This window comes from Coffea arabica, chromosome 2e (genome assembly GCF_036785885.1).
Source record: "Coffea arabica cultivar ET-39 chromosome 2e, Coffea Arabica ET-39 HiFi, whole genome shotgun sequence".
Classification (NCBI taxonomy): Eukaryota; Viridiplantae; Streptophyta; class Magnoliopsida; order Gentianales; family Rubiaceae; genus Coffea; species Coffea arabica.
This window is the reverse complement of record NC_092313.1, coordinates 73,824,066-73,849,667: the sequence shown is the minus strand read 5'-3', so window position 1 is coordinate 73,849,667 and position 25,602 is coordinate 73,824,066. Positions and strand designations below refer to the sequence as shown.

The 25,602-nt window shown below is 36.2% G+C and overlaps 4 protein-coding genes and 1 long non-coding RNA gene across 8 annotated transcripts; 3 read left to right on the top strand and 2 right to left on the bottom strand.

Moving 5' to 3' along the window:
* Nucleotides 1–43: 43 nt before the first annotated feature.
* On the bottom strand, nucleotides 44–4,106 carry LOC113727948 (growth-regulating factor 9). Of its 4 annotated transcripts, none has more exons than XR_003457942.2 (5): nucleotides 3,421–3,975; nucleotides 3,005–3,307; nucleotides 1,924–2,562; nucleotides 611–1,069; nucleotides 44–368 (listed from the first exon to the last, which is right to left on the bottom strand). XR_003457942.2 is itself a non-coding variant. In XM_027252371.2 (5 exons), exons 2-5 carry the CDS (start codon nucleotides 3,446–3,448, stop codon nucleotides 675–677), a joined length of 1,365 nt encoding a protein of 454 aa, XP_027108172.1. In that variant the 5' UTR covers nucleotides 3,449–3,514; nucleotides 3,995–4,106; the 3' UTR covers nucleotides 480–674. The 4 variants fall into 4 exon arrangements, 3 of the variants coding, with proteins under 3 accessions (XP_027108172.1, XP_027108173.1, XP_071937168.1); XM_027252371.2 differs by lacking the exon at nucleotides 44–368 and adding an exon at nucleotides 3,995–4,106 and having other exon boundaries at nucleotides 480–1,069; nucleotides 3,421–3,514; XM_027252372.2 differs by lacking the exon at nucleotides 44–368 and adding an exon at nucleotides 3,995–4,106 and having other exon boundaries at nucleotides 480–1,069; nucleotides 3,005–3,298; nucleotides 3,421–3,514.
* Nucleotides 4,107–7,252: 3,146 nt separating this feature from the next.
* LOC113724675 (uncharacterized) lies at nucleotides 7,253–10,830 on the top strand. Its single transcript, XM_072077892.1, has 5 exons — nucleotides 7,253–7,700; nucleotides 8,030–9,894; nucleotides 9,996–10,407; nucleotides 10,504–10,765; nucleotides 10,824–10,830. Exons 1-5 carry the CDS (start codon nucleotides 7,616–7,618, stop codon nucleotides 10,828–10,830), a joined length of 2,631 nt encoding a protein of 876 aa, XP_071933993.1. The 5' UTR covers nucleotides 7,253–7,615.
* LOC113727947 (uncharacterized) lies at nucleotides 10,797–12,015 on the top strand. The gene is made up of 2 exons (XM_027252370.2): nucleotides 10,797–11,456; nucleotides 11,534–12,015. The coding sequence occupies exons 1-2, from the start codon at nucleotides 10,842–10,844 to the stop codon at nucleotides 11,801–11,803; spliced, it is 885 nt and encodes a 294-aa protein (XP_027108171.2). The 5' UTR covers nucleotides 10,797–10,841; the 3' UTR covers nucleotides 11,804–12,015.
* Nucleotides 12,016–13,246: 1,231 nt separating this feature from the next.
* LOC113724674 (uncharacterized) lies at nucleotides 13,247–14,155 on the bottom strand. Its single transcript, XR_011841305.1, has 2 exons — nucleotides 13,799–14,155; nucleotides 13,247–13,692 (listed from the first exon to the last, which is right to left on the bottom strand). It is a non-coding gene; the product is annotated as an uncharacterized lncRNA (long non-coding RNA).
* A 2,568-nt stretch (nucleotides 14,156–16,723) lies between these two features.
* On the top strand, nucleotides 16,724–18,272 carry LOC113727946 (fasciclin-like arabinogalactan protein 8). Its single transcript, XM_027252368.2, has one exon. It carries the CDS (start codon nucleotides 16,820–16,822, stop codon nucleotides 18,071–18,073), a length of 1,254 nt encoding a protein of 417 aa, XP_027108169.1. The 5' UTR covers nucleotides 16,724–16,819; the 3' UTR covers nucleotides 18,074–18,272.
* The last annotated feature ends 7,330 nt before the right edge of the window (nucleotides 18,273–25,602 follow it).

Here is a 25,602-nt window from a genome sequence, read left to right as displayed (position 1 = left end):
GATGGTGATTCTTAATTTGCTTAACGCGATTCAACAAGCGGAATAAGGGAAAAATGTCTTTAATGTTTCAACTTTTCAATTTAGCCCATTCACAACCTTCTTTGACACAGAAAACAGAAAAATTTTCAAGAATTAAATGCATTAAGAAAGGCAGCTAGAAGGAAATACAGAAAAAAAAAAAAAAAGTAACTTTGATTTCCTAAATACTTGTCTGGGAATATAAGCTTTGTCCACTAGCCATTCCGGGCAAAGAGTTTTGCATCCCCAGCACCAGCATGAACGATGAAATGGAAAATTTGAGTCCCGCATGGCCAAATACCCACCGCTGGAAAGCCAATGATTGTGCAGATGCCTCTGCTGCTGTTAACCTGTTGACCTACTTTTAAATCTTCACATATGCCTATGAATGTATAAACACAGTACTACTCTACTTGTTAAAGATAATTATAGCACCTTGATCATGTAAAACTCAGATGAAAGAGGGATGCAAATACTTCGTCTAGCATACAGGATAGAAGACAAATTCATAGACCACAACGCAGTCACAGAGCAATTACACATTCCACTATCAAAAAAAGACATGAACAAACATGATCCTGATTCTTCTTACATATAGTAGCTAGCTGGTGCTCCAAATGAGAACAGGGCTTCAGAATCGGAGTTTGGCAAAGAAATCATGGAGATAAAGTTAGAATGTGAGAACTGGTAACATTTTCATCTGTCACAGTTGTGGCATCACTGTTGCTGAAGCTGCTAGAATCGGCATCAGACATATGCTGGGGATTTGCTGCAATTGAGATGGAGAGATTGGTATTCAGCTTCTCAACTTTTGTGGCTGTCCCGCAAGTTTGAATGTTATGAGACGGAGGAGCAGCAGGAGCACCAATTATCAGTTTAGAACCTGCAACTGCCTTTTTTACACCCCTGTGTAAGTGCCTCTCACAATACTTCTTATCAGGTACCACATCCCTGCTGCATCGCCATTTTTTACCATCTGTTCTGCGGCATCTCAGTGGTTCCACTTCCACTTCTGTCTTACAGTCAAAGTTCAATTGATTGCAGTTGCTAGCTGTATAGAAATAAGACAGGCCTCATCTCATGTCAAGCAATAGATCAGAATACATATCGTCTTGATGTAAGATATCAAACACTTTTGCAACGATCAAAATCCATAATCCATTATCCAGTAGCCAAGAAAGAGTACTGCCCCTTTGAAAATTATTGAGAACATTACCATGAGATGGTATACTATATCTAATGTTATTTGTTAATTAGCAAGGCTTAAAGTTGCATACATAAGAACAAATGTCAATAAAGTTAATACAAAAACGAGATGAAGAGATATTGTCCTTCAACATGTACTTCAGCTTTTCAATTTCATTTTCAAAGCAAGTGCATTATCAAACCCAGATTCGCAAACAAATATAAAGATCAAATTTGCATTATCCGCGCAGTAAGATGGGGAGCTAGCCACTGGCAAAGAAACCTCCATAAAATGGTAAATGGTGGTCTAACGAGTAGCGTTTTCTGTGACTCAAGCGCCAATATCCAGTTGACTAAACAGCCATCAAACTGCATATACATGCCATCCAAGCAACCAAAAGAACCAGCAATTACAGGCAGGAAAGGCAACTCATTTTTATCCTCATTTTTGGTTTGCATAGTTTTCTTTTTTTTTTTTTCAAATTTTGGTATTACAAGGACAAAGCAGAGAAAATAATATTGACTCACAAAGTGATACAACACTTAATTGCCACCTCATTATGTGAAAAGAATAATGGGAAACAACTCTTACAGCTCGATTCAATCGCATTGGCATAGTCCACTCCTTGACCAAATGAATCCTAAAGCTCAACAAATATTTTTAAAAAAATGCATTTGTTATCAATAAAACACGATACAAAAAGGAATTATTGTTTTTACCTGTGCTACATTGGAGAACACTCTTTGGAGACAAACCAAACCCAGGAACAACAGAAGCATCACCAGATTTCTTGTTTCCTCCACTGCTCTGATCAATTTTGTTGGTACTAATGTTGGAACATTCGAAGCCTATGCCATCAGTGCAGTTACTTCCATATTTTGTGTTATTTTTGTCAGCTAGAACTCGGATTAAAGAACTGGTACTGGTGCCATTGTTGACTGTCATAACATTGTCACCTTTGCTTTCCCAATTCCCATTTCCAGTATAGGGTGCAGAGCTACTTTTAAGTGTTTCAGGGACACTTTTGCTAATGCTGGGACAGGGTACTGTAAGATTAAGGCTAGTAGAGAGCATAGCAGGCGTCCTGCTATCAGTAGTGGTAGCATTTGAAGTATTCATAGATGATGCAAAGATATCAGAGTTGATTGCTGAGGAATTAGCTTTCGTGTCATCTTCAGAAGTTTCCACATGCTTTCTTGAACGCTGACAGCCTCTATGCATGTGCCTTTCACAGTACTTTTGATTAGGAACCACGTCTCTGTAACACCTCCATTTCTTGCCATCAGTTCTTCGGCACCTCCCAGGTTCAGCATCCATCATGCTTCGGTAATCAAAATCTCTAGGAGTGAATCCTAAGACTAAAGGCAAAAATATAAAACAATATAAATCGAAATATATTTAAACAGGTGAAGAATGCAATCACGAAAATATTAACTTTGAATCTAACAGATAAATAATCAGAATCATAAAACATGAGTATTTTGAAGAGAATATAGCTCCAGCTAGACAAGCACCCATTATAATCTGAAAGCAAAGACAACACTGCTTTCAAAAGTTGCTACCAATGCAATTTCATTGTATGGTCATCTCATAAAACTATACAGTTCATTATAATTCAACTGAAAAGCCAACTATGCTACATCCACTGCGAAATTTTCATCCTAGTTCATTCTTTGTCAAGGGGTGAGGAGGATGAAAGAGGCTAGCCAAAACATAACCGAGACTTCCTCATCTAGCCAAAGATGTACTACAAAAGAATAACAGATAATTTAAGAAAGAAAAATCAAGGAAATTACTTACAACTAGGGAGTTGGTCGTAGATTCCACTCTTGGAAGAGCCCAGGGAGGCCGCAAGACTCCGCCAAACAGGAAGAACAAGATCGATAGGCACAGGTAGTCCAGCAACTATGTACCTAAAAATGACAACTTGAAGCTGCAGCTGTTGAAGTTGCTCAGCTGTGAACACAAGCTGATCCTTTTCCTCCTTAACCACGCCTCTCAACCCTCTAGAATCGCCAATTCCAAGCTCAAGATTGCTCAATGGAGACCCTTCTCGCTTCTTTCGAGTTCCATCCCTACCAACAACTCCTTTACCTACATCATCTTTTTTTTTTTGGAAAAAAAAAAGCATCAAAAGCAAATAAAAATCAAGAAAACCCCTTAAAAAAATGACACTGTACCATTTTGGAGAGAGAGTAAGAGAAATAAAAACAAACCATTGATAGAAAGAAGCTGAGGCTGCATCTCTTGACATGGGTTTTGTGAAGGAAAGCCTAATAAAGCAACGTCCAAGAAAAGGCTTCTGTGGAACTGCAGATTTGACGGAAGCAAAACCAGAAGAAAAAAGGTGAAAAAGAAATTTCTTACTGAGCAGGAAACGGCAGGCCAGTGGGGCGAGACGGGGGATAAATAATAATAAGATAAGGAAGCAGCAAAGCAAGAAAGAACCGCCTAAATATAACAACAGCAACAACAAAGCAAGAGAAACAAGGGACAATGCAATCACGGCTTGTGACTGACATGCAAACAGCCCATCTGGCCATCTTTTGGAGGAAGAACGATAGATATAGAGAAAGGAAATATGAAAGAGACAGAGATGGGGTGTAGAGATACAGACAGAGAAAGGATTAAAAGTAAGTTTAGACTCGGCAGGCAGGTGGGCAGAGGGGTCTGACAGTTTCAGCCTTTTAACGTTGCAGCGTTTGCAGAAGAATTAAAGTCGAAACCAGAAATCAAAAGAATTTCGTGAACGAGGCCTGAGGACACTTGTGATGTTGTCCAAATCCTTACCGCTTGATGTCAGACTCTTTTGTCTTTCTTTTTCGTTGGGATCGCCCGCATTGAGGACGAAACTCCAATAGTGCCAAATCTTTTGTGTAGGTATCCGGGTAAAATATTGCGCATTTCATGTTACCGCAATCTTTATTACACCTTAGCTCCACCAGATGGCATCAATTTGTTTGGATAGAAATTTATTTGGATGATTTATTTGAGTTAATTACTGTAGTACTTTTTGTGATGTAATGTATATGAGATAAAAAAATAATTAAAATTTGTGAAACAAATTATTTTATCTGAAATTATCTCAATCCAAACAAATGCATCCTTCTTTAATATTTTAATTTTTATCTGTAGATGGTTCATAGATCGGGATACTAATGGCAAATCTCAGCCTAATATAAGTTTGTCATAGAAACTGTAAGAACAATTGTGTAACAAGAAATTGCATGCCATTTGGATAATGGTGATAAAAATTACAACCTTTAAGCATAATTTGATGTTTTTTCACAATTTTGGATCGTGTTTGGGTGTAGGCTGCAGCTTGGTTATTATTTTAATTGGGTTTTAACAAAGAAAGAATAAGTTAAACATGATTAATTTTACAGAAAAAATGTTTTATGCAACTCATTGGAACAACTTATAAGTTCATATCTCACTAGACTACCTTCACATAATGCATCTAATCTTGAGTTCCCTAATACTCTGACACCTCATGCTTATAGGAAACAAGCTCTTAATTTAACCACAACTCCTTACAAGTTGTTCTAACAGGGAAGATAAAGGAGATCTTTGAAACTATAAGGGTGCTAAATGATATTAAGGCAAACCTAAGGGATGGTTTGTGAAATTATCCTCAACTTTAACGTCTACTCTTGTCCTTATATGGTATCAGGGATGTTACCTGGGCCCTTAGCTCTAATCGTGGGCTACGGTTTTATTTTTGGGTTTCCCACACCTCGAGTTTGAAGATTGGTCTATTTCATAAGAAAGGTACAACTTAGAACATGCAGTATGTCTTGCTTCTTGAAATTATTGGGCTTTTATTGTGTTCGTCGAGTTGGGCTAATGTCAGCTCACCAAATTAAGGTGTTCTTAGTACAGTTACTACAGTATTCCTTGAGGACTCAGGGAGCAAGTTTATTGTAGAAAATTATTTACCAATCCACGCCACGGTGTCGGCAGGTTCTGTGCTTGGAAAATATTGAGCACTTCTGCCTTCGTGGGGCGAGCTGACAATAAATGGGATGAAAAACTGAAAATAATTACTACATTAAATTATGAAAAACTAGACATGAGAGATTCACAGCAAATATGGTCCTTGCACACTGTTAGATCCCATTTGCTTTTAGATCTCTTTATAGTTTATACACAAATCTACCCTGATTTAATTAGAAATAAGCTTGAATTTGTTTTTTTCAATCAATCGACAACATTTATACTATTCTGTCCTACAGGGAGGAGAAATCCAACTGAATTGTATAAGAAGTTTGAGGAAACAAGATCCATTTAGGTTGATGGGGTGCTTTTTTTTTTTGTCAGACTTTTTCAAGTTAGCAATTAAATCTAATTCCAAAATTAACCTCAAAAGCCGGCAACTCTTGAGGCAACCTTGGGGACTTAACTACCCAACCCTCAAACCCCTTAGAAGCAATGTGGGACAACGGCGAGGTTAGTAGGGAAGGGGTGCTTTGATATAGTCTTTGAATCTTTTTTTAGTTGTAGGGTGCAGGGCTCAACCCCGAGATAAGCTTGTGCTATACTGTTAACTAATTTCGTAGTCTTATAACGAAATATTAACATTCTCGGGGTAATGGGAAGTCCTTGTTTGCAATAGATTTTCCACGTCACTTTGTATTTTTGTCCATTTGTCAAACTAGTAACTAGTACTACTACTTCTTTCATTCTTCTACATTTTTACTTGAGCTACAACGCTTCCAGAGAAAACCAACAGTCCGTTTGGACAGTAGACTACCACTAATAACTTAAATTTTTGGTGGGATGGGGTGGGAAATTAATAGTTTAAATTTTGTTTCTTATCGTTTCGTCACTATATGGTTCCCTAAATCATAGTAGCTTCTCTAAATTTATATGGGTGTATAGTGTATGTGCTTGGTCCGATAATGGTTCAATTCCCGTTGGTTTTCTAATAAGGTTAGTTAAACATCTTCTATAATAGGTTAGAGTAGGAGTATTTTAAAATAGGTTATAGTAGGAATAGGAGTAGAGTAGATTATGATAATTGATAATAAAAAAAAACACCACTAAAGTAATCTGCATGTAAGATACATCAACAATCAAAATATCTAATTGATTAACTTATCAAATCAACATCTTTTAAATAATTGCAATAGTTTGGGAAGGGTAAGCATCAAGTCAAGTCAGCTTTTGAAGTCTTTTAGTGGTAGATTGCTTTTTCTTGGAATGTTTTTAGGGATAATTTCAGAAACCTCTCTTGAGGTCGGAGGTTTCTGACAATTTCACTGAGCTCCTTTGAAATTTATCATATTATACTTACCCCTCTTGATGATAGACAATGACTATAATAACCTTTATAATTTTTCAAAAAACAAGCTATTGACAAAAAAAAAAAGGAAAAAGATAACAGAAGCAAGGAAAATGAAAAAAAAAAAAGAAAACAATTCTTTTTTATCAGACCATATATTATGGCCACACTATTTCAGCCATGGCTATTAAATTGTAATCTTCTATCATTCAAATATGCTAATTAAGGTATCACTCAAATATGCTACTACTTTTGATGATGATGGAAGCAATCATCTTTACCAACAACCCAAATGTTGAGAGTAGAGGTTAGAAGAATTTTGGTAACTGAGGGCTTAACTGTTTGAGTGGAGAAAAGGTAAGGATTGTAAGTTTTATAACAAACAGTTTGGTAGGCAATATATGGAAAAAAAAACTTACAAAGATGTACAGATTGTGAAGGTAAGAATTACGACGGTGGATTTTGGCATCTAAGACAGAGAGTTTGTTCAAAAGAGGAAGAAGTGATAAGAGTTTGGAAATTTGGATGGATGCAAAAAATCATAGGGATGGAAAATATCAAAATATTGGCTAAATAATAAAACTCATAATTTTGGTAGTATACAAGTGTATTCTTTGACTTTTAAAAAATTTTAATGATTATTTATATTAAGGAAATTTAGATGAGGGCAATTTTGGGCATTCATATACTTTTTTCGGTCTCACATCATCAAAGTGAAACACAAACCTATGTTCTATGAGAGATATGTGTAATTTGGACGATTACCCACTTCAGTCCCTTAACTTCAAAATGGGACACTTAAATCCCTAAACTTATGAATTGCTCCCAGTTAAGGAAAATTGTTGACAGAATCCTGATTGCCGTTGGTGGTCGAAGTGCGTGGCAAACACTCTCCGTTAATGAAGATGGGGGAATATTGTTACTGAAAATGATAAGGACATAAACGTAAATTTGGGTCGTAAATTAAGGACAAACAAAGACAAATTCCAGAGAAGGGAAAGTGCGAAACAGTCAGAGAGTGGTCGTTTCTTTCCTCTGTCTTGGATGAAAAAATAGAGAGGAGGGGTAAAACCAAAGTGTGTAAAAATCCGAATGATTGTTGCTGAAAAACACTGAAGATTGCAAGAATGGGAAGAAAGCGAGTCAATGTGAGAGAAAAAGCGTCCGCGTCCGCAGCGAAACAATGGAAAGCAAAAGAGAAGACAAGTACTGGTATGAGAAAAATATTTTAGAGTTTTTTGTGTACTTTAATTGAATTTAATAATTGGAATTTGGGTAAGAATTTACGGTAGCAGTAGAAAAACGTTTTAAAGCCATAAGGATTGTTGAAAAGTTAGGGTTTTGGATGGTTGTGGAATGCATGTCCAAGGCATTATATATTTTTGATGGTACTGTTAGTGGGTCTGCATATTTTACTGAAAAGTGAGTGTTGTGGGAACCCTAATGTTCCTTCTGTTGAAGACATTGTGGTCCCAAATGCTAAAAATGTTGTTAATAATTAATGGGTTAATTATTAAAGATTTATTTTTTTATTTAACCAGAGTGTGGTCCAAATGACATTTTGCCCAACTCATTTTCCTTGGCGATACACCATCAGGGTGAGTTCAGAAGCTCTCCCAGCAAAGAATACGTGGGAGGAAGGGTAGACTATATAGACAACTGTAATGCTGAAAAATGGTCACTACAAGTGCTTGATGAATGTGCAGTAAGACTAGGATACCCGAAAGATGCTCGTTTTGGGTGGTATGGTAGGATTCCTGGTATGCCGCTTGAGACTGGACTATATTTTTGCATGTGTGATTGGGATTGTGATCTTCTAGTAAACACATTGCCACTGAATAGAGTGGCAGAGGTTTATCTACAAGTTGGCACTGATGATAATCCAGTGAGGTTTCAAACTCAAAAAACAGAGTATGTAGACATGCCTGAAGGCCACAAAACTTCTGCTAAGCAGGATACAAAAGATAAAGAAACATCTGAAATGGACAGTGACATAGCAATACTGGAAGAAGTTGACTTCAATGATATGGACAACAGAAGGAAAAATGTGGCTGATGACAACAGTAATGAAGTTGCTACAAACAGTCATGAGAATTTTGATTCCAAAAGTCCTAATTTGCAACAAGAAGAGGACAACAAGAGAGATAATGCAGGGAAAGAAGCACAAATGGCAACTGATAATGATATCCAAGCTGATGAGACTGATGTGCAGGCTGATAATAATGTGCAGGCTAATGATGATATGCAGGCTGACGACAAGTTCGATGATCCAGATTATACGGGGCAAGTTGAGGAGGATGTTTTATTTGATGAAGCCTTAAAGATTGGACAACAATTTGGCGTGCATAAAGGAGCTCCTGAAGTTGGACCTTCTACCAGCAAAGACAGAAGAAAGAAGAGAGCAAGTAGGGAAGGAGAAGCTGTTGACGAAGTAAATATTTGTGATGAGCCTGACATGGTTAATGTGGAGGATATGCAGTCAGAATATGAAACAGATTGTTCTAGAGAGTTGAAGAGTGAGAGTGAATCCGAAGACGAAGATGGTCGTAAGAGAAATAAGAAGCCTAAATTTTCAGTTTTTAATGAGAAAACTGAAATGAGAAGTCCAAGATTTAAGGTAGGCCAGAGGTTTTCATCAGTTGTTATTTTTAGGTTGGCTGTTAGAATCCAGGCTATTATGGAGGGAAGGGATGTCCAATTCATAAAAAATGACACATATAGGGTACGGGTGAAATGCAGAGGCTGTGAATGGCAAATTTTTGGCTCAAAAATGCAAGGTGAAAACACTTTCCAGATCAAGACACTTAGCAAGGAGCACACCTGTGGACGTGTCTTCCATAATAGAAACATGACATCAAAACTAGCTACCAGGTTGTTTGTAGATGAGGTGAGAAAAACACCATCCATGACAGTCCAGGAGCTCATGACTAGGGTGACTGAAGAATTAAATGTAGATTTCAGTCTTAAACAAGGCTATAGGACAATGAAAAAAGTAAGAGACATAATTGAAGGCAGTCATGAAAAACAGTATGCATTGTTAGAGGACTTCTGTGGTGAATTGAGGAGAGCAAATCCTGGATCGACAGTGTTCGTTGAGACGGATGAGGATGAGGATGGGATTGTCAGATTCAAAAGGCTTTACATGTGCTTAGAGCCATTGAAGAGAGGATTTCTAAAGGGCTGTAGGCATTGGATTGGGTTGGATGGGTGCTTCTTAAAGGATACATATGGTGGACAACTACTTACAGCCGTGGGTATGGATGGGGATAATAAAATGTTTCCACTAGCTTTGTCAGTTGTTATAGTGGAAAATTATGACAATTGGAGCTGGTTTTTGGGATTGCTTGTACAAGATTTGGAAATATCAGATTCCAGTAATTGGTGTGTCATGACTGACAAGCAAAAGGTATGATAAATTGTATTAGCACTTATTTATACAGCAACTTTTTATTTAATAACTCAGGTACAACTTTTTATTTAAGCCAAGTTGTATTCAAACGTGTACAGGGACTAGTTCAGGCAGTTAGAGACAAAATGCCACAAGCTGAGCACAGGTGTTGTGTGCAACATCTATACACCAATTTCAAACAGATTCATAGAGGCCTGGCCTTAAAAGAAAGACTTTGGAAATGCGCAAAAGCTTCTTATGTTACCCACTGGAAAGTCGAAATGGAACAGTTGGGGCAAGAATCTGCAGCTGCGCATTCTTGGCTTGATGAAAAAGATCCCAAAACTTGGTGTAGAGCCCATTTTAGATGTGGATTGGATTGTGATATTTTGGTGAATAATATGTGTGAGTCCTTTAATGCAGTAATTTTAAAGGCCAGGTCACTACCAATCATATCCATGCTGCAGACCATTTATTTGTACCTGCTGAAGAGGATGGAGAGGAACAGGGAAGCAATGTCCAAGCACGAAGGTTAAGACACATTTTATTTATTTACTAGTATTAAGGTCAGTTCATAATTTCTTTGAGAAATTTATGACCAATTTATTGTTTTCATTTTGTATTCAGGTCTTCTTTGTCCAGCAATATTTGAGATATTGGAAAAGGCTAAGCAAGAGCAGTGTATGTGCATAGCGTCATATGCTGGGACAATGAAGTATCAGATAAGCTGTCCATTTGGGGAGCAGTATATTGTTGACATGGCTGCCAAAACCTGTTCATGTAGAAAGTGGCAATTAAGGGGAATACCATGTGGCCATGCTGTAGCTGCCATCAACAGGAGACATGAAGCACCAGAGAAGCATGTTTCCAACACCTACTTGAAGATCACGTATCTACAAACTTATGAACCTGTACTTAATCCAATCAATGGTCCTAATTTGTGGGAGCACATAGACCTTCCAGCAATGAAGCCTCCGACTTATAGAAGATTTGCTGGAAGGCCAAAGAAAATGAGAAAAAAGGCTTCAGAAGAAGACAGACGGGACAGCTGTGTCAATCCAACTAAACCTCACAAGGTTAGCAAGGTTGGCACCATGATGAGCTGCAGCCGCTGCAAAAAATACGGACATAACAAAAGAGGATGTCCGGATAAAAATAAGCAAACCACTGAGGGGACAACTACAAGTTCAGCAAAGGAGAACAGTGATATTGGAGATACAGGCCCATCTATACAGCCAAGTACTAACGAGGCTTGTCCAAGTGATGTGACCGTTGACATACTTGGAGTAAGTACGCAACAGAGTCACACAGGTCCATCTCAAAATTTGGATGCCAATCAGCCAAAACAAGGGGCACAAGAACCAGTGACAAAGAAAGGAAGAAAATGCTCATTTTGTCGTAAGCATGGTCACTCAAAGAATAGTTGTAAGTTGAGGCAATGGACCTTTAGGAGCTCACTGGACATGACTGGAGACTTGGGATTCAAAACTGTAAAAATACGGTCTGATGATCTGGAAAACCCATATAATCATGCTCAAAATAGTTCTGGGCATGTGGAAAAGAGTCCTACAACAACTCATGTAAGTGGTCTCCATACATCAGGTCTTTATTTATGGGTGTCATGTCTTATTGATTCATGTTATGTGCTTGTTTGCAGTTAAGCTCCAAAGCTGATGGTCGCAAACTTTATTCCCACAGCCACGGAGTAACGATGAGAGCACCACACTCATACGTGGACTTGGGGACAGCCTCTCATTCCAGCAGTGGACTTAAGCCAGCACAATTCACATGGCATGGCAATTTGTGTGTTAACCTGTCTACATTACAGACAGCTGCGGGACATGCGAAGGAGTCACTTGGAATTGAAAATGTGCAGCTCCATGGGGATGGAAACCAATCTGTTAAGTTGGGAAAATTGCAGCAATAGGCCAAATAGCCTTCAAGCATGAACTAACTGATGCTGGACAAACCAACTCAAGAATTGTACAGGCATATAGCCTTTTTTATTTTGCAGATACAATCAAATTGGGCAGTAAAAGCCTCTGTTTTGCTAGTCCAGATGTGGCGAACTTTTGTTCAACTCATATAGTCCATTGGAACTAAGAATTTTTTTGTTAATATGGAATTTTTGTTAGCCTCTGTTTTTGGTAGCCTCTGTTGTGGAACTCATATAGCCTTTGTCTTGCTAGTCCAGATGGGTGAAATTTAGAGGCTGTTAATGTGGAATTTTTGTCATTCCTGGTATTGCTATTATGTATTGGATGATTTGTTGAATGATCAAAGGTTTTTGCTGAAAATTTTATGTTCTGAGTTGATTGCTGTTGTTAATGTGACATAGATTACTTGCAATAAACTTTACAAATTGGGACACTAAAATCCCTAAACAACAAATTCTGATTACATAGCAGGTCCAACGTTCACAATTATGGGACATAGCAGGTCCACTATATCCCTAAATTTGATACAATACATTTAAAACCCATCTACCACCACTCAGGTCATTTCACAAATACATTCATCAGACAAAGCTTTCACCAGTCACAAAAATTCAAAACAATGTGGTACATGTTCACAAGCAAGATGGTTAAAATTCCGACTGTATAATAACGCTGAAACCCGCAAGCGGGATTCTGTGTTTTTCCTACTTCAACGTTACCTCGCATGCGGGTTAATGTTATATTTTATGGCAAGAAGAAAAAATTGGTAATTAGGATAAAAATATGGATAAAAATAATTGGATAACGCAACCGACCCAATTAACCCATCTACCACCACTCAGGTCATTTCACAAATACATTCATCAGACAAAGCTTTCGTCCTGTCACAAAAATTCAAAGCAATGTGGTATATGTTCACAAGCAAGCAGGTTAAAATCCCGCCTGCATAATAACGCTGAAACCCGCAAGCGGGTTTCTGTCTTTTTACTATTTCATTGTTACCTCGCATGCGGGTTAATATTATATTTGATAGCGAGAAGAAAAAATTGGTAATTAGGTTTTTTGGGCATTATAAGTCAATATTTAAATTAATGACAGTTAAAAAAAAGGGTTGTATAAATTGGCAGTTAAGTTTTCAAAATTAATTTAGACGAATTTGTAAAAAGTTAGAATAAATAGGTTGTAAACGAGCAATTGGGTTGTCAAACTCGTTTTTTGACATTTCTATTGAACTACATTTACCCATACCGGCCATGAATAGATGGGTATGCGAATCTTAAAATTTTACTTATGGATATAAATAATTGGGTAACGCGACCGACCCAATTAACCCATCTACCACCACTCAGGTCATTTCACAAATACATTCATCAGACAAAGCTTTCACCTGTCACAAAAATTCAAAACAATGTAGCACATGTTCACAAGCAAGATGGTTAACATCCCGACAGCATAAAACGCTGAAACCCGCAAGCGGGATTCTGAAAGTGCTGGTAATTACATAGTCAGCAAAAGCAAGAATTTCCTTCCTGCACCACTCAAAAGGTCCACTACTTAGCAATGACAGACAAAGGTGGTCCCATATTTGAGCAAACAAAACGGGCAGTCCGGCATAAGCGGTTGCTTCTTCTACAACTCATTTTGGACCTTCTCCCCCAGATTTGAACAAAAACAACCACATGACAATGGCAACCCAGTGGATAATCAAGTACATCCTTAGCTTCCTTACTTTCGATTGTTGGCACCTTGAATTTTCTTTCAACCTATCCAACTCAGCTTCCATCTTGTTCATCGACCTTAGCAGTCCAGGTATTATTTCTTTTGACCTTTGACACATCTCAGGATCAACCCAATCCCAGTATATGCAGCCTCCTTGTTCCTAGTTTGACAAGAACATTATGTTTGCAGACAAGATTAGGTGGCTGCAATTCATACAAACCCAAAATAAAAAACAAGTATAAACACAAAACCCTAATTTCCCTTACTCTGTACTTGGCACATCGACAAAACCTTCTTCCTGGGTTCATGGCAGTCCATGATGTCATCATCAATGTTTGCTTTCCACAATCACAAAATTGCCTCACCATTTCTCTTTGTTTGTTGAACCATGCGTTGGGTTCTCCTTTTCTTCTTCCTGCCCTGTGGATAGCAGAATGACAGCTTGGGTCTCTCAGCATACCGACCTGAAGTGCCCTTTTATGATTTGGATCGGGTCTACATTATCCATCTGAAGTGGGTAGCATGGAGGGAAACTTTCCCTCCATATTTCACCATTTTTTTTTAATCTATATATGTGATTTTTTGTGAATTTTCATTGTTGCCCTCAGTCAAAGGACAGTGTTTGCCACGCACTTTGACCACCAACGGCAATCAGGATTCTGTCAACAATTTTCCTTAACTGGGAGCAATTCATAAGTTTAGGGATTTAAGTGTCCCATTTTGAAGTTAAGGGACTGAAGTGGGTAATCGCCCAAAGTTTGAGGGGACAAAGTGGAATTAACCCTTTTTAAAACACGAGGGGAGCTGTCTGAAATTACTAGAAACCTCAAGGGAAATTTCTGAAATTATCCCATATTTTTTTATGTCAATAACTCTTTTCCATTAGGCATGCAAATCACAAATTTCAACGAGAAGGAATTCCAAATCAAGTGCTGGCATACTTTCTTTAATTCTACAAATTTGGCCATGTGATTCATAATGAACCGCAATTTCCTTGAAACGGTTCCTAATGCCATTAATGGATTATACAAGTGATTAACTGAACAGGGAAATAACTGTACACATGAATTCGACATTTTGATCAGAGCATGCAACACCTCATCAAACTTAGGACACAAGTTGTGGAAAAGCGGTACCGTTGGGGGGCATATTTATTATTATTTTCTCCTGCCCTTCATTCCACTCCCTTTAAGCAAAACAAAAAAGGTCCCGAATTTTCATTATTTCATTATTCCATTTCCATTTCCTCCTTTAAATGAGTATTGACCCAAAGCCAAAACAAACAACAGAAACCGGGAAGGCCAAAGGTCGCCCAACCAGACAAGAAGAGACAAGGACATTCCTGGCATTTTAAATCAAAAAAAGATGAGAAGAAGAGCACAAACAAAAGCCATCTACTCCATATTTCCAGCTGTTCTCCAAATAAGACGATCCATTGTCATCCTCAAGTTTCTATTCTACCCTGTTAGATACCCCACATGCCAGCGGCCAGCCAAATCCCAAAATTCCATTTCCAGACTAACCGAGGTTAACTTACCAAACCAATCTTCATCACTTTAATCCACTGAAAGAATTGCATTTTAAGTCTCTCAAGTTCTCAAATACTAATTGTTATTATTCTCATTCTAATACACTATATGCTTAATTACATTTGGCACGTCGTGTTTGCCTACCTAATAAAATCTAGACAAACCTATTCTTCTAGGATTTCAAGAATTATAATTTGGGTACATTACCTTAAAGTGAAATACACAAAATATATAAGTACATTATAGAAGTAGCTTACTAAGAATTTGGGATTTTAAAAGTAGAATTAATCCAAGTATGAATTTGGGATTTTATCAAATGATATGATGACACGCACGCGCTTATATTCTCTTAATGAAGACAAAATTACAAAAAATATTAGTACATATAAGGAACGTAAAACTGTAACTAACCTATAAAATTCAACCCATTTAGTTAACTTGTAGTATCGATTAATTCAACAGCTGATATTAAATTTATTAAACAAATTATAAACTGAACCACAGTTTATCACAATTTTTTTTTCTTCTTTCAGGGGATTTTTTCGACTAAGGATGACTTCAAATATAAACTAGTCTATATAGTCCGTTTGGATTAGTTGTTTTTGGGATTGTTTTTCAAAAACAGCACTGTAGCATTTCGTTTTTCAAATATAAGTCCGTTTGGATTAGTTGTTTTTGGGGTTGTTTTTCAAAAATTATATAAAAAACTTTTACTGTAGATGTTTTATGGATTATTTTTAGATGTATTTTTAAAACATATTTTCGAGTATTTTTATAATTTATAATTTTTATATTTTTATAACAATATACAATTATACATTTGTAAATATTTATAAATAAATATATTTATAAATGTGTATAAATTATAAATTAATATTATATAAATGTATAAATTAATATATTATTAATAGATATTAATATTATGTATAAATGTATTAATGTAATAAATATAAATGTATAAATTTATTAATATTATGTATAAATGTATAATTAATATTATGTATATTAATATAAATGTATAAATGTATTATATTATATATAATACATAATATAAATGTATATTATAAATATACATAAATATATATATATTATGTTTAAATGTACATTTATATAAATGTTCAATATATATAATATATATTATGTATATATTAAATATATATAATATATAACATTTATATAAATGTATAATAACATATTTATAATATATATAATATATATAATATATTAATATTTATATAAATATATAAAAATATATTTTATATAAAATAAAATATTTATAATATGTATAAATAAATATATTTAAATTAATATAATATATATATCCTATACATAATTGAAATATACAAATTGAAATAAACATATTAAATATGTATTTGGAGTTGTTTTTGATATATTGTTTGGATATGGTGTTTTTGGAGTTGTTTTTGAAATACACATTTACTGTAGCACTTGGATTGTGAAAAACAGTTTTTCAAAATCAGGCCCAAAAACAAGAATCCAAACGGAGCCGTATTTTCAAATACGAGAGACTAAATAAGAGAATAATACTTAATATAAGGACTAAAATTTTAAAATTGCCTCTAAATCGATCCTAGTTAGTTAACCTAACCTCGGTTAATTCTCGCTCATGAGTATTTCAGTGGTATTTCTTCCTCCTAATCTCCCCTTCCTTTTCTGTTAGCCGTTTCACTGATACTTTCCCCTTCACTTTCACTTCGCACTTCTCCCACTGCTCTGTCTCTCTGCTCAGCAATAGCAATGGGGGTTTTTCTACGCCTCTTCCTCTTCTCTCTCTTCTTCACATCCATCTACGCCCACAACATTACCGAAATCCTATCCGCATTTCCGGAATACAGCGAGTACAACAAGTTCCTCACCGACACAAAACTCGCCGACGAAATCAACAGTCGCGAGACCATCACTGTCCTCGTCTTAACCAACTCCGCCATGGATTCCCTCGCTGCCAAGCATCCCCTTTCCGTTGTCAAAAAAGCCTTGTCCCTCCACGTCGTCCTCGACTACTACGACGCCGGCAAGCTCCACGACATCTCTAACGGCACCACTCTCTCCACCACATTGTACCAAACCACCGGAAATGCCCCTGGAAATCAGGGTTTCGTCAACATCACTGACCTCAAAGGTGGAAAAGTCGGCTTCGGCTCCGCTGTTCCTGGCTCCAAGCTTGACTCCACTTATACTAAATCCGTTAAGCAGATTCCTTACAATATTTCTGTCATTGAGATCAGCGCGCCGATTATTGCCCCCGGGGTTTTAACTGCTCCAGCGCCGTCTGCTTCCGACGCCAACATTACTGCTTTGCTGGAAAAAGCTGGCTGCAAGACTTTTGCTAATTTGATTGTCCAGACTGGCGTTCTTAAGACTTATCAGGCGGCGGCTGGTAAAGGATTGACGATTTTTGCGCCGTCTGATGAGGCCTTCAAGGCGGCGAAACTGCCAGATCTGAGCAAACTCACTAGCGCTGAGCTGGATTCCTTGTGTCTTTATCATGCTCTCGGGAGTTACGATCCCACTGGGTCATTGAAGGCTCAGAAGGGTTCGTTACCGACATTGGCGACGAACGGAGCTTTCAAGTATGAATTGAGCGTTTCGAGTGCAGGTGACACGGTAACCCTCGACACGGGAGTGGACTCATCGCGACTCGCTTCCACTGTGCTTGATACGCCTCCGGTCTGCATTTTCACCGTTGACAGTTTGCTTCTTCCGTCGGAGCTTTTCGGAAAGTCTCCTTCTCCGGCTCCTGGACCTGCACCGGAGACCTCTCCTTCCCCGGCGCCTCTGGCTCATAGTCCTGCTCCTCTAGCTCCTTCGCCTCTTCTGTCTCCTCCTGCCCCGCCGACGTCTTCGCCGGAGCGTTCTCCGTCCAAAGCTCCTACCGCCGACTCTCAGAACAGCACCGCCGACAAAAACGATGCATACGTCGGAGTTCCAGCATTTTTTACTGGTCTAGTCTCAGTGTCAGTTTCGTTAATTGTTTCCACTCTTATGTCCTAAAGTCGTGATTTTGTTGTGTTTGCTTAATTTATTTCGTGACCGTTGGTTTTCCACTTTTTATTTTATTTTTGGCTGGAGTCATGTATTTTTATTAGTGACAGCTTTTTAGAGAGGATTTTCATTTTAATTTTGATTTATGTTCTCAATTTATCGGGGAGATGATGAATTTGACATTTAGTGTGAATTTTTACCTTGCACACATCCTTCTCAATGTTATTGGTCTTATCGTGCATTATTGGATTTTATGTACGAATTTAGATGGAAGGGATGTCAATGAAGGGACGTTAATTTAGGTCCCGCTTGGAACTATGGATTACTACTATCTTTTAAAATTTTTTATATTAAAAAAAAAGTATAATGATGTATTTGACATGAAAAGGTAATTAAAAATATATATTTAAAAAATTATAAAATTTTTTTTGTTGGAGGCCTAATGTTTTCTAATTCGGGATAATTTCAAAAATCTCCCTTAATATTATCTTGTAACATTTAAATTCGGTAATTAAAATGTGATATTAGGGGAGATCTCATCTACTACATTATTTTGTTACTTTAATACCAATCCACATATTAAAAAAAATTAGAATTTGCTGATTATCATTAAAGATCCAATTACATATAGCATATAAAATAGCATATCATTTTATATTTTTCACATAATATAAGATCTAAATTATTCTTTGTAGTATATATCCAATGTCAAATATGATCAGCAAAAAATAATCAAAAAATTTGCAACCAAACTATTATAGAGAGCAAACTTTAACATCATAAATATTTTTGTCAACATATTAATATTAGTTGCTAATATCTTTATAGTATTAAAGTTCATTTTTTGTAATGTTTTAGTTATAGATTTTTGTTGATTATTTGTTGTTGATTATGTTTGAAAATACATTTGTAATTGGAAAGAGTAATTTGAATATTATATTAAGCGAAATATATAATATAATATACTATTTTTGATATCATACGTGATTTGATCCCTAATGATAAATAGCAAATTATAGTATTTTCTTTACTATTTAAATTGGTATTAGATTAACTAAATAATATAGTAGATTAAGGGTAATGGTGAAATCATATTGTTTTCTCTCTATGCTAATATTACTTTTTAATTGTTTGTTAGATATAGATGTTACAAGATAATGAATTTTACAGAAGGTTAGTGTAATTTTCAAAATCTAAAGAGGTACCAGTGAAATAGTTAGAAACATTAGGGGAGGTTTCTGAAATTAACCCTTCTACTTCTGACCCTAACTTCTGAAGTTTCCGGTAAACAGTAATTCTCATACTACATAAATTTTGATGCGACATGGGATTCTTCGATGGTGGTGCAATGAAAGGGTGTGGGAGTGCGTGTTTGGGCAGAGAGGCACGTGAAGAAAGAATTGCCCCCAAATAAATAAATAAAAAAAAGGAGAGGTGGGGTCCCACGTCTTTGATGAATGATCAATGATGTGTATTTGTTGCCGTTGGTGATCTCTCAATCAGAATCAGATGGACAATAATGATGGATGGTGCTTCCAGAACACAGGATCCGGTCCCTCCCCCCATTGGATAGATATGATATGATATGGAGTTGTTGTTTGGTCACCCTTTTTTGTCTGTGCGGCGAATGGGAATGGGTTTCTTTCTTTCTCGTCCTCTTTTAACGGGCGTGGAAACTGGGAATGCTGCTTTTTCCAGGCGAAACTGAACGAAAGTTCTAAAGATAACGCTTTTATCTTTGTAACGGTTAGTTTAAATTTTGTAAGCATAATATTTGGATTGCATTATTGACTCTCTATCACGTCTTTGACTAATTTTACTTGAAACTGCATTCCTTTTTCAGTTTAGTTAGCTCAAGTAACTGATGATGCTTTTGCTCGGTTCATTAAGCTGTGGCCTAGAGAGTCCTGGGACCACCGATACATTGAGGATTGGTTGGCTGGCTGGGTCCCTTTCTCTACTATTGTTCTCCAGTGGCAATTCTACCTGTATAAAATTTACAGCCAACGCATGCTAGCTGGCTTAATTGGCCCATTCCCCCTAGAAAGCTCACGAGCTTATATAATGAAATCCCATGCCGATCGATAGCTTGTAAATATCACAACAGTACTTGTGATTATATACATACATATATATATATCGATAATATTTCAACATTAATAGTTACACCATCAATAAGAATCACGCAGGAACTAATAGCTGTTGGCCACTACTAAAGATTTTAAATCTTTGTGGGATGGAAGGTTAAAGGTTCAACCTTACCTTCTATCAATGTGTCACTATATTATACGTGAGTTCTTTTAAATTCATATGGATGAGTAGTGCACCTAAAATGATTTGATGGTGGTTCAATCTCCGTCGATTTTTTTAAGTCTCGTTGGGACTCTCCCTCCTTAATGTAGGCTAGAGTAGGAGTAGGTTATATTAACTGTTGCCGTCTGATAAAAAATATATATAGGAATCACGCAAGAACTTGTGGTTTTCAGAATCTGTCCTGAAGTACTGTGAAAGTATTTAAATATCGATAATGGAGGAAAGCTATGTGAATTAGGATCAAAATGTGTTGCACTGAGTGAGAATTATCAGAAGATTGAAATAGGTATAGTACAATCCTTTACACTGCTACTAAGTACTTAACTTCAAAGCTTTAAACAGTCTTTGTCTATTTACGAAAAATGGATGGTGGGATTAGGTGGAACGTTCTTTGTGGCAAATGTACTTGGGTCATGCTGCTTGTCAATGGCAGTAGCTGAGCCAAGAGTGATGACAAATGTGTCTTTACAAGTTGACTAACAATTGCTCTACTAAACTTTCATCATAGCGACCCTATATATGTTTAAACCATCTGGCATCTGTTGGAACTTCGAGGGCCGAGGAATCAGAATTACTTTGCCTGTCATGCTGTAACACCTAGTTTTTCCTTAGAAAGACCAGTTTTCGACTATAATGTTACAGTAAAATATAAATAAAAATAATTAAAAAATATCTTATTTATATATTATATCAAATATTTCAAAAAATCCTATAGTAAAAGTTTTTTTTATATATATTACTACAGTAAAATATTTTAAAAATATCCAAAAAAACAGCTAATCCAAACAGAGAAGAGATTGGTCTATTTTTTAAAGATAAATTTTTCAACTACAATGCAACAGTAATACACAAATAAAAATAATTAAAAAAAATCTCATTCATACATCATATCAAATATTTCAAAAAGCTCTATAGTAAAAGTTTTTCATATACATTGCTACAGTAAAAAATTTCAAAAATACTCTAAAAAACAGCTAATCCAAACGGAGCGCAGAATATGTATTATGTACTGGTAAGTTAAACCAATTCTTTATGACGTTTTGTTTGTGTACAGAGAGTAGAATTGTGCTACTCAGAACCAGAAGGTGACCTGCATCTCCAACGAAGGAGTAGGGAACAGCAGAAAAGAACATGACCCACGAATCAAAGCTGGATTAAATCATTAAAACTCCTTTGCGGGGGGTTTCACTATCATCAAACCGCAAGAGGCTGGAGTGGTTTCTGTCTTTGATCATTCGGTGGAAGGATGGTGGGCGATAATGCCAAATTGCCTTAGTTGGACGCTGCCTGGCAACAGCACTCTTTAATATTCCAGAATAAGTTGAGCATCTTCTTGGTTGGCTGTTGTATGCATGTATGATTCAAGTTCACGTGTAAAGAATCTGTCGACGTTGTCCCAATGATCAATATGGTCCGTTGCAGTCTCTGACCTGAAAAACATCATGGGATGTTGGTTACATTCTCAGAGTTAACAAGATTAAGACACCATGGATGGACTTTTGTAAGAATTCACTGTGCCTAGACTTGGCCCCCATATGATATTGCTCTATTATTCCCTTTTTTTGTGAATAATGCTAGAGTATCCAATGGGATAATAATCTTGGGCATCTTTCTCATGTGTTTCGCCATTCTTTTTTTTTTTCTTCTAATTTAGAAAATCAACAGTGATTCTCCATTTATTCTCCTTAATGACTAGAACCTATGATTCGTTGATAACAGGTAAAATATTTTACCAACCAAATTACGTTTCGTTGTCATGTGTTTCGCCATTCGGGTAACCACGACCATGAATTTAAGTCTAATATAGATACAAGCCATGATATATATATTTTTGAGTGGCTCCTAGTGGCGAATGTGAGGTGATGGTGGGCAAGCTGTTTCAGATTTCTTTAAATTCTTTTATTTTTGTTGAGATTAAAGTAAAGAATTTTAGTTATTCCACATATAAAAAAAAATTGGATTGTTGCCCCCACTATAGTTTTATGGAAAAAGAATAAATTAAGTTACCTCTAATAACGTCCAATAAATCATATCATCTTGCCTCCTCCCCAAATGCTTGCTGTGGTCCACCAGGACACTCACTCTTGTGGTCCTCAAAAAAAAAAAAAAAAGATTTTGAATGCAATGGATATACTTTAAAACGTTACACAATAACTTAACTTTTGTAAATTTGCTTTGTTGGGATGCTTTCAAATTGTTGGAAAGAAAAACCTCACAAAATAAACAACATCAGAAACTGAAACGCGAGCTCTTTCTCGCACATTTTTTTTATCAAAAAATTTCTACATTTTCTGTGAACATATTTTTTAATTATCTTTTTACCTCACATATATCAAATCACTACGATACATTTTCTACAAAAACTTCAGAAAATTGCAATCCAAACAGGCAGTAAAGAGTGGGTGAAAGTTGAGCTCTGACTGAAAAGAAATGTATTGTAGACCATCCGGATTGAGTTTCAGTGCAAAAATAGTGGTAAATTCATGATTTACCTCGTGCAATAGTGTCATCAATGCTCCTCTTCCTCCTCAATCTTGAAGGGGCCAACGGTATCATTTCTGCTCCCACCCCACCCACCCATCAAGTGGTTTGTGAATTATGACCGTTTGTTTGTCTATCTTCTGTGCATTTGCCAACTCAAGTAGGAATAAAAACCTTTCAATCAATAAAAGAAAGAAAAATGGAAAAAAGAAAAAAGATGACCTAAAAGAGAAATGAAACTGATTTGGGCTATGTTGCCGTTTAGGAAAAAAAAAAAAAAAAGAAACTGATTTGGGCTCTAGTAGGAAGGATGCAGAATACAGATGGGTGTTGAAATTAACTGGATCGAGGATCAACACTACCATTGTGGACTCTTACATTGACTACCAGCCTTCCACTTTTCCAAACCCAACTGATATCAAGTGGGCCGGCGTACTTGCATGGTTGTTGTGGCTATTTATAAGTACAGGGAGACGCACATTATAATTTACACCCGCATTTGAATGGTGACTTATATCGAACATTGGTACTAAAACTAGCTTTTAACTAGTAAATTGATTGCCGGAAAGTAGTGGAATTTAAAGCAAAAACAAGGTATACCAGCTGCTTGTATGCTTCAATGTTGTTCTAGTGATTAAAGATGAGTTAAGGCATTCGATTTACAATATCTAGAACAAAATCTCAATTCTCAAATGCCAAAATATTTCCAAAAAAAAGTGTTATATCGAACCTTTTTGCAACCCTAGTTGAAGATCTATATGATTTTTTTTTTTGTAGTAAAAAATTTTGGAGTATTTGGCTCTAGTTACTATCACAAGTCAGACATGTTTTCAAAACTATAAATTGTTTGCAAAGATTCTTACAGATTGTCTACCAACACAACTCTAATATTGATAGCGGGATTCGAACATGCAATCTTTTGTGAGAAAGTGATCCGTCCTTACTAATCGAATCAACTTATGAGGAAGATGTGTATGATTGCAAAAGCGTAAAGATAGATCAAACCATTGCCGCCTGAAACGGACACTACATCCCACATTTGAGAGATTAGTGAAAACTTGAGAATTTGAGAGATAGAAAGGTTGAGAAATCAAAATTAGAAAAAGTTAAAAATACCTAAAACTAATAGGTGGTGTTCCGAGCATATGCTAGGTCAAGCGGGATGGGCTTCAACTGTTGTGATTCTTTGCTTGAATTTCGTCACGGGGCCGTGCAAATTCATTTTGTGAGATAGGTTTTTTTTCGAAGGATTTTGTGAGATAGGTTGAAACCACCAACAATAATAACTATACCTGACAATTGTGCGGGTTGGGCAGGTTAATATTGAATTTTCATTTAAATGGGTTATACCCAATCCGCCTAACTTAAATTTGGGTTAATTTTGGATTGGGTTATATTGGGTCATCACAAAACCATGACCCAAATATGACTCAATATATTAATTTAATAGATTTTGATACATAAACTCTCTCAAATACATTTTCACATACAACAAAAAAATTTCATACACATAAACATATTTTTATATAGATAGACATATTTTCACATACTAAAACACTCACGATACAAACGCACACTCACTTCTTAAATTCATTTGAAATACATTAGTGTGTTTGGATAGTAAATTATTGAGATAATTTTGTGAAAAAAATACTGTAACATTTTTTTGATGTGGTGTATGTGACATAGAAAGGTGATTGAAAAATGTGTAGATGATACAAGCAAATCAGTGTGTGTAAATAAGGTGTAAATAATATGCATTTCAAACACTATTTTTAAGCATACAAACACACTAAAATACATCCTAATATACTTTTACAAATACACACACATACTAACTGTTTAAACTCTAAAAAGGTTAGTGAAATTGTTAGAAATCTCATCTCAGGAGAGGTTTCTGGAATTACGCTATATAAAAACGATGGCAAATTGGACCAAAAGCAGCAGCATAGCCTGCTTCCATACATTGACCGCTTCCAAACTTTGAAAATTTGTTTCTTTTTTTCCCTTCTTTTTTAAGAATATACGGGACCAATTCCCCCGCAATGACAGTAGTACTTCGTAAAAACAGGAAACAAGTAGGCATTAATTAATTATTTGGCTACGAAATACTAAATTTAGCAACTAACAAACAAATAATAAGAAACTAGATTTAAATTCTACAGGTCGACAACTTCCTAATGACCTTCATTGAGCAAAAAAATTAATTTGTTTATTTTTTTTAACTTAAGTTGGGTAATGGGTGCCCAACACAAATACCCAAACCACCAAAAATATATGTGGGTTTTTATTACCCAACCCAAATTTGACCCAACACCCAATTTACCCAACCCAATCTCTCAAATTAGTGGGTGGATTGGATGGATTATTGGGTTTTTGGCATAATTGCCAACTCTAATAATAACACTGGTCGAAGATTGTTTCGACTCAATACTTGCCTAATTGTTCAAATTTCTTAATAAAATCATTGATAATACGAATCGAATCGTATTAGCAAACATTTGCCCGAATCCAAGTTATCACCCGTTTGTTTTTGATTAATTTGCTTTTGGAGCCCGGCAGCAAGAGAGAAGAGCTGAAGAGACGAAGAAGAAGAAGAGAAGAGGGTTTGGTTTTGTTTCCTATTTTTCCGGGATTTTTTTTTTGCCTTTTTTTTGCCTATTTAGTCGGTCAAATGGAAGACAGAAGTCAATAGTCAAGACTTTAAGTTTTAAAAAAAATATTTAGGAAAAAAAGGGGAAAGA

What these genes read in the sequence shown, in the direction of transcription:
- LOC113727948 (XM_027252371.2), bottom strand. Translation starts at nt 3,448, where the DNA reads ATGCAGCCTCAGCTTCTTTCTATCAATG. An exon ending in TCAGCTTCTTTCTATCAATG is followed by an intron (nt 3,308 to 3,420) that starts GTTTGTTTTTAT and finishes AAAAAAAAAAAG; the next exon opens with ATGATGTAGGTAAAGGAGTT. An exon ending in CTACGACCAACTCCCTAGTT is followed by an intron (nt 2,563 to 3,004) that starts GTAAGTAATTTC and finishes TTTTGCCTTTAG; the next exon opens with TCTTAGGATTCACTCCTAGA.
- LOC113724675 (XM_072077892.1), top strand. Translation starts at nt 7,616, where the DNA reads ATGGGAAGAAAGCGAGTCAATGTGAGAGAAAAAGCGTCCGCGTCCGCA. An exon ending in AAAAGAGAAGACAAGTACTG is followed by an intron (nt 7,701 to 8,029) that starts GTATGAGAAAAA and finishes TTATTTAACCAG; the next exon opens with AGTGTGGTCCAAATGACATT. An exon ending in TCATGACTGACAAGCAAAAG is followed by an intron (nt 9,895 to 9,995) that starts GTATGATAAATT and finishes AAACGTGTACAG; the next exon opens with GGACTAGTTCAGGCAGTTAG.
- LOC113727947 (XM_027252370.2), top strand. Translation starts at nt 10,842, where the DNA reads ATGAAGCCTCCGACTTATAGAAGATTTGCTGGAAGGCCAAAGAAAATG. An exon ending in AGAGTCCTACAACAACTCAT is followed by an intron (nt 11,457 to 11,533) that starts GTAAGTGGTCTC and finishes GCTTGTTTGCAG; the next exon opens with TTAAGCTCCAAAGCTGATGG.
- LOC113727946 (XM_027252368.2), top strand. Translation starts at nt 16,820, where the DNA reads ATGGGGGTTTTTCTACGCCTCTTCCTCTTCTCTCTCTTCTTCACATCC.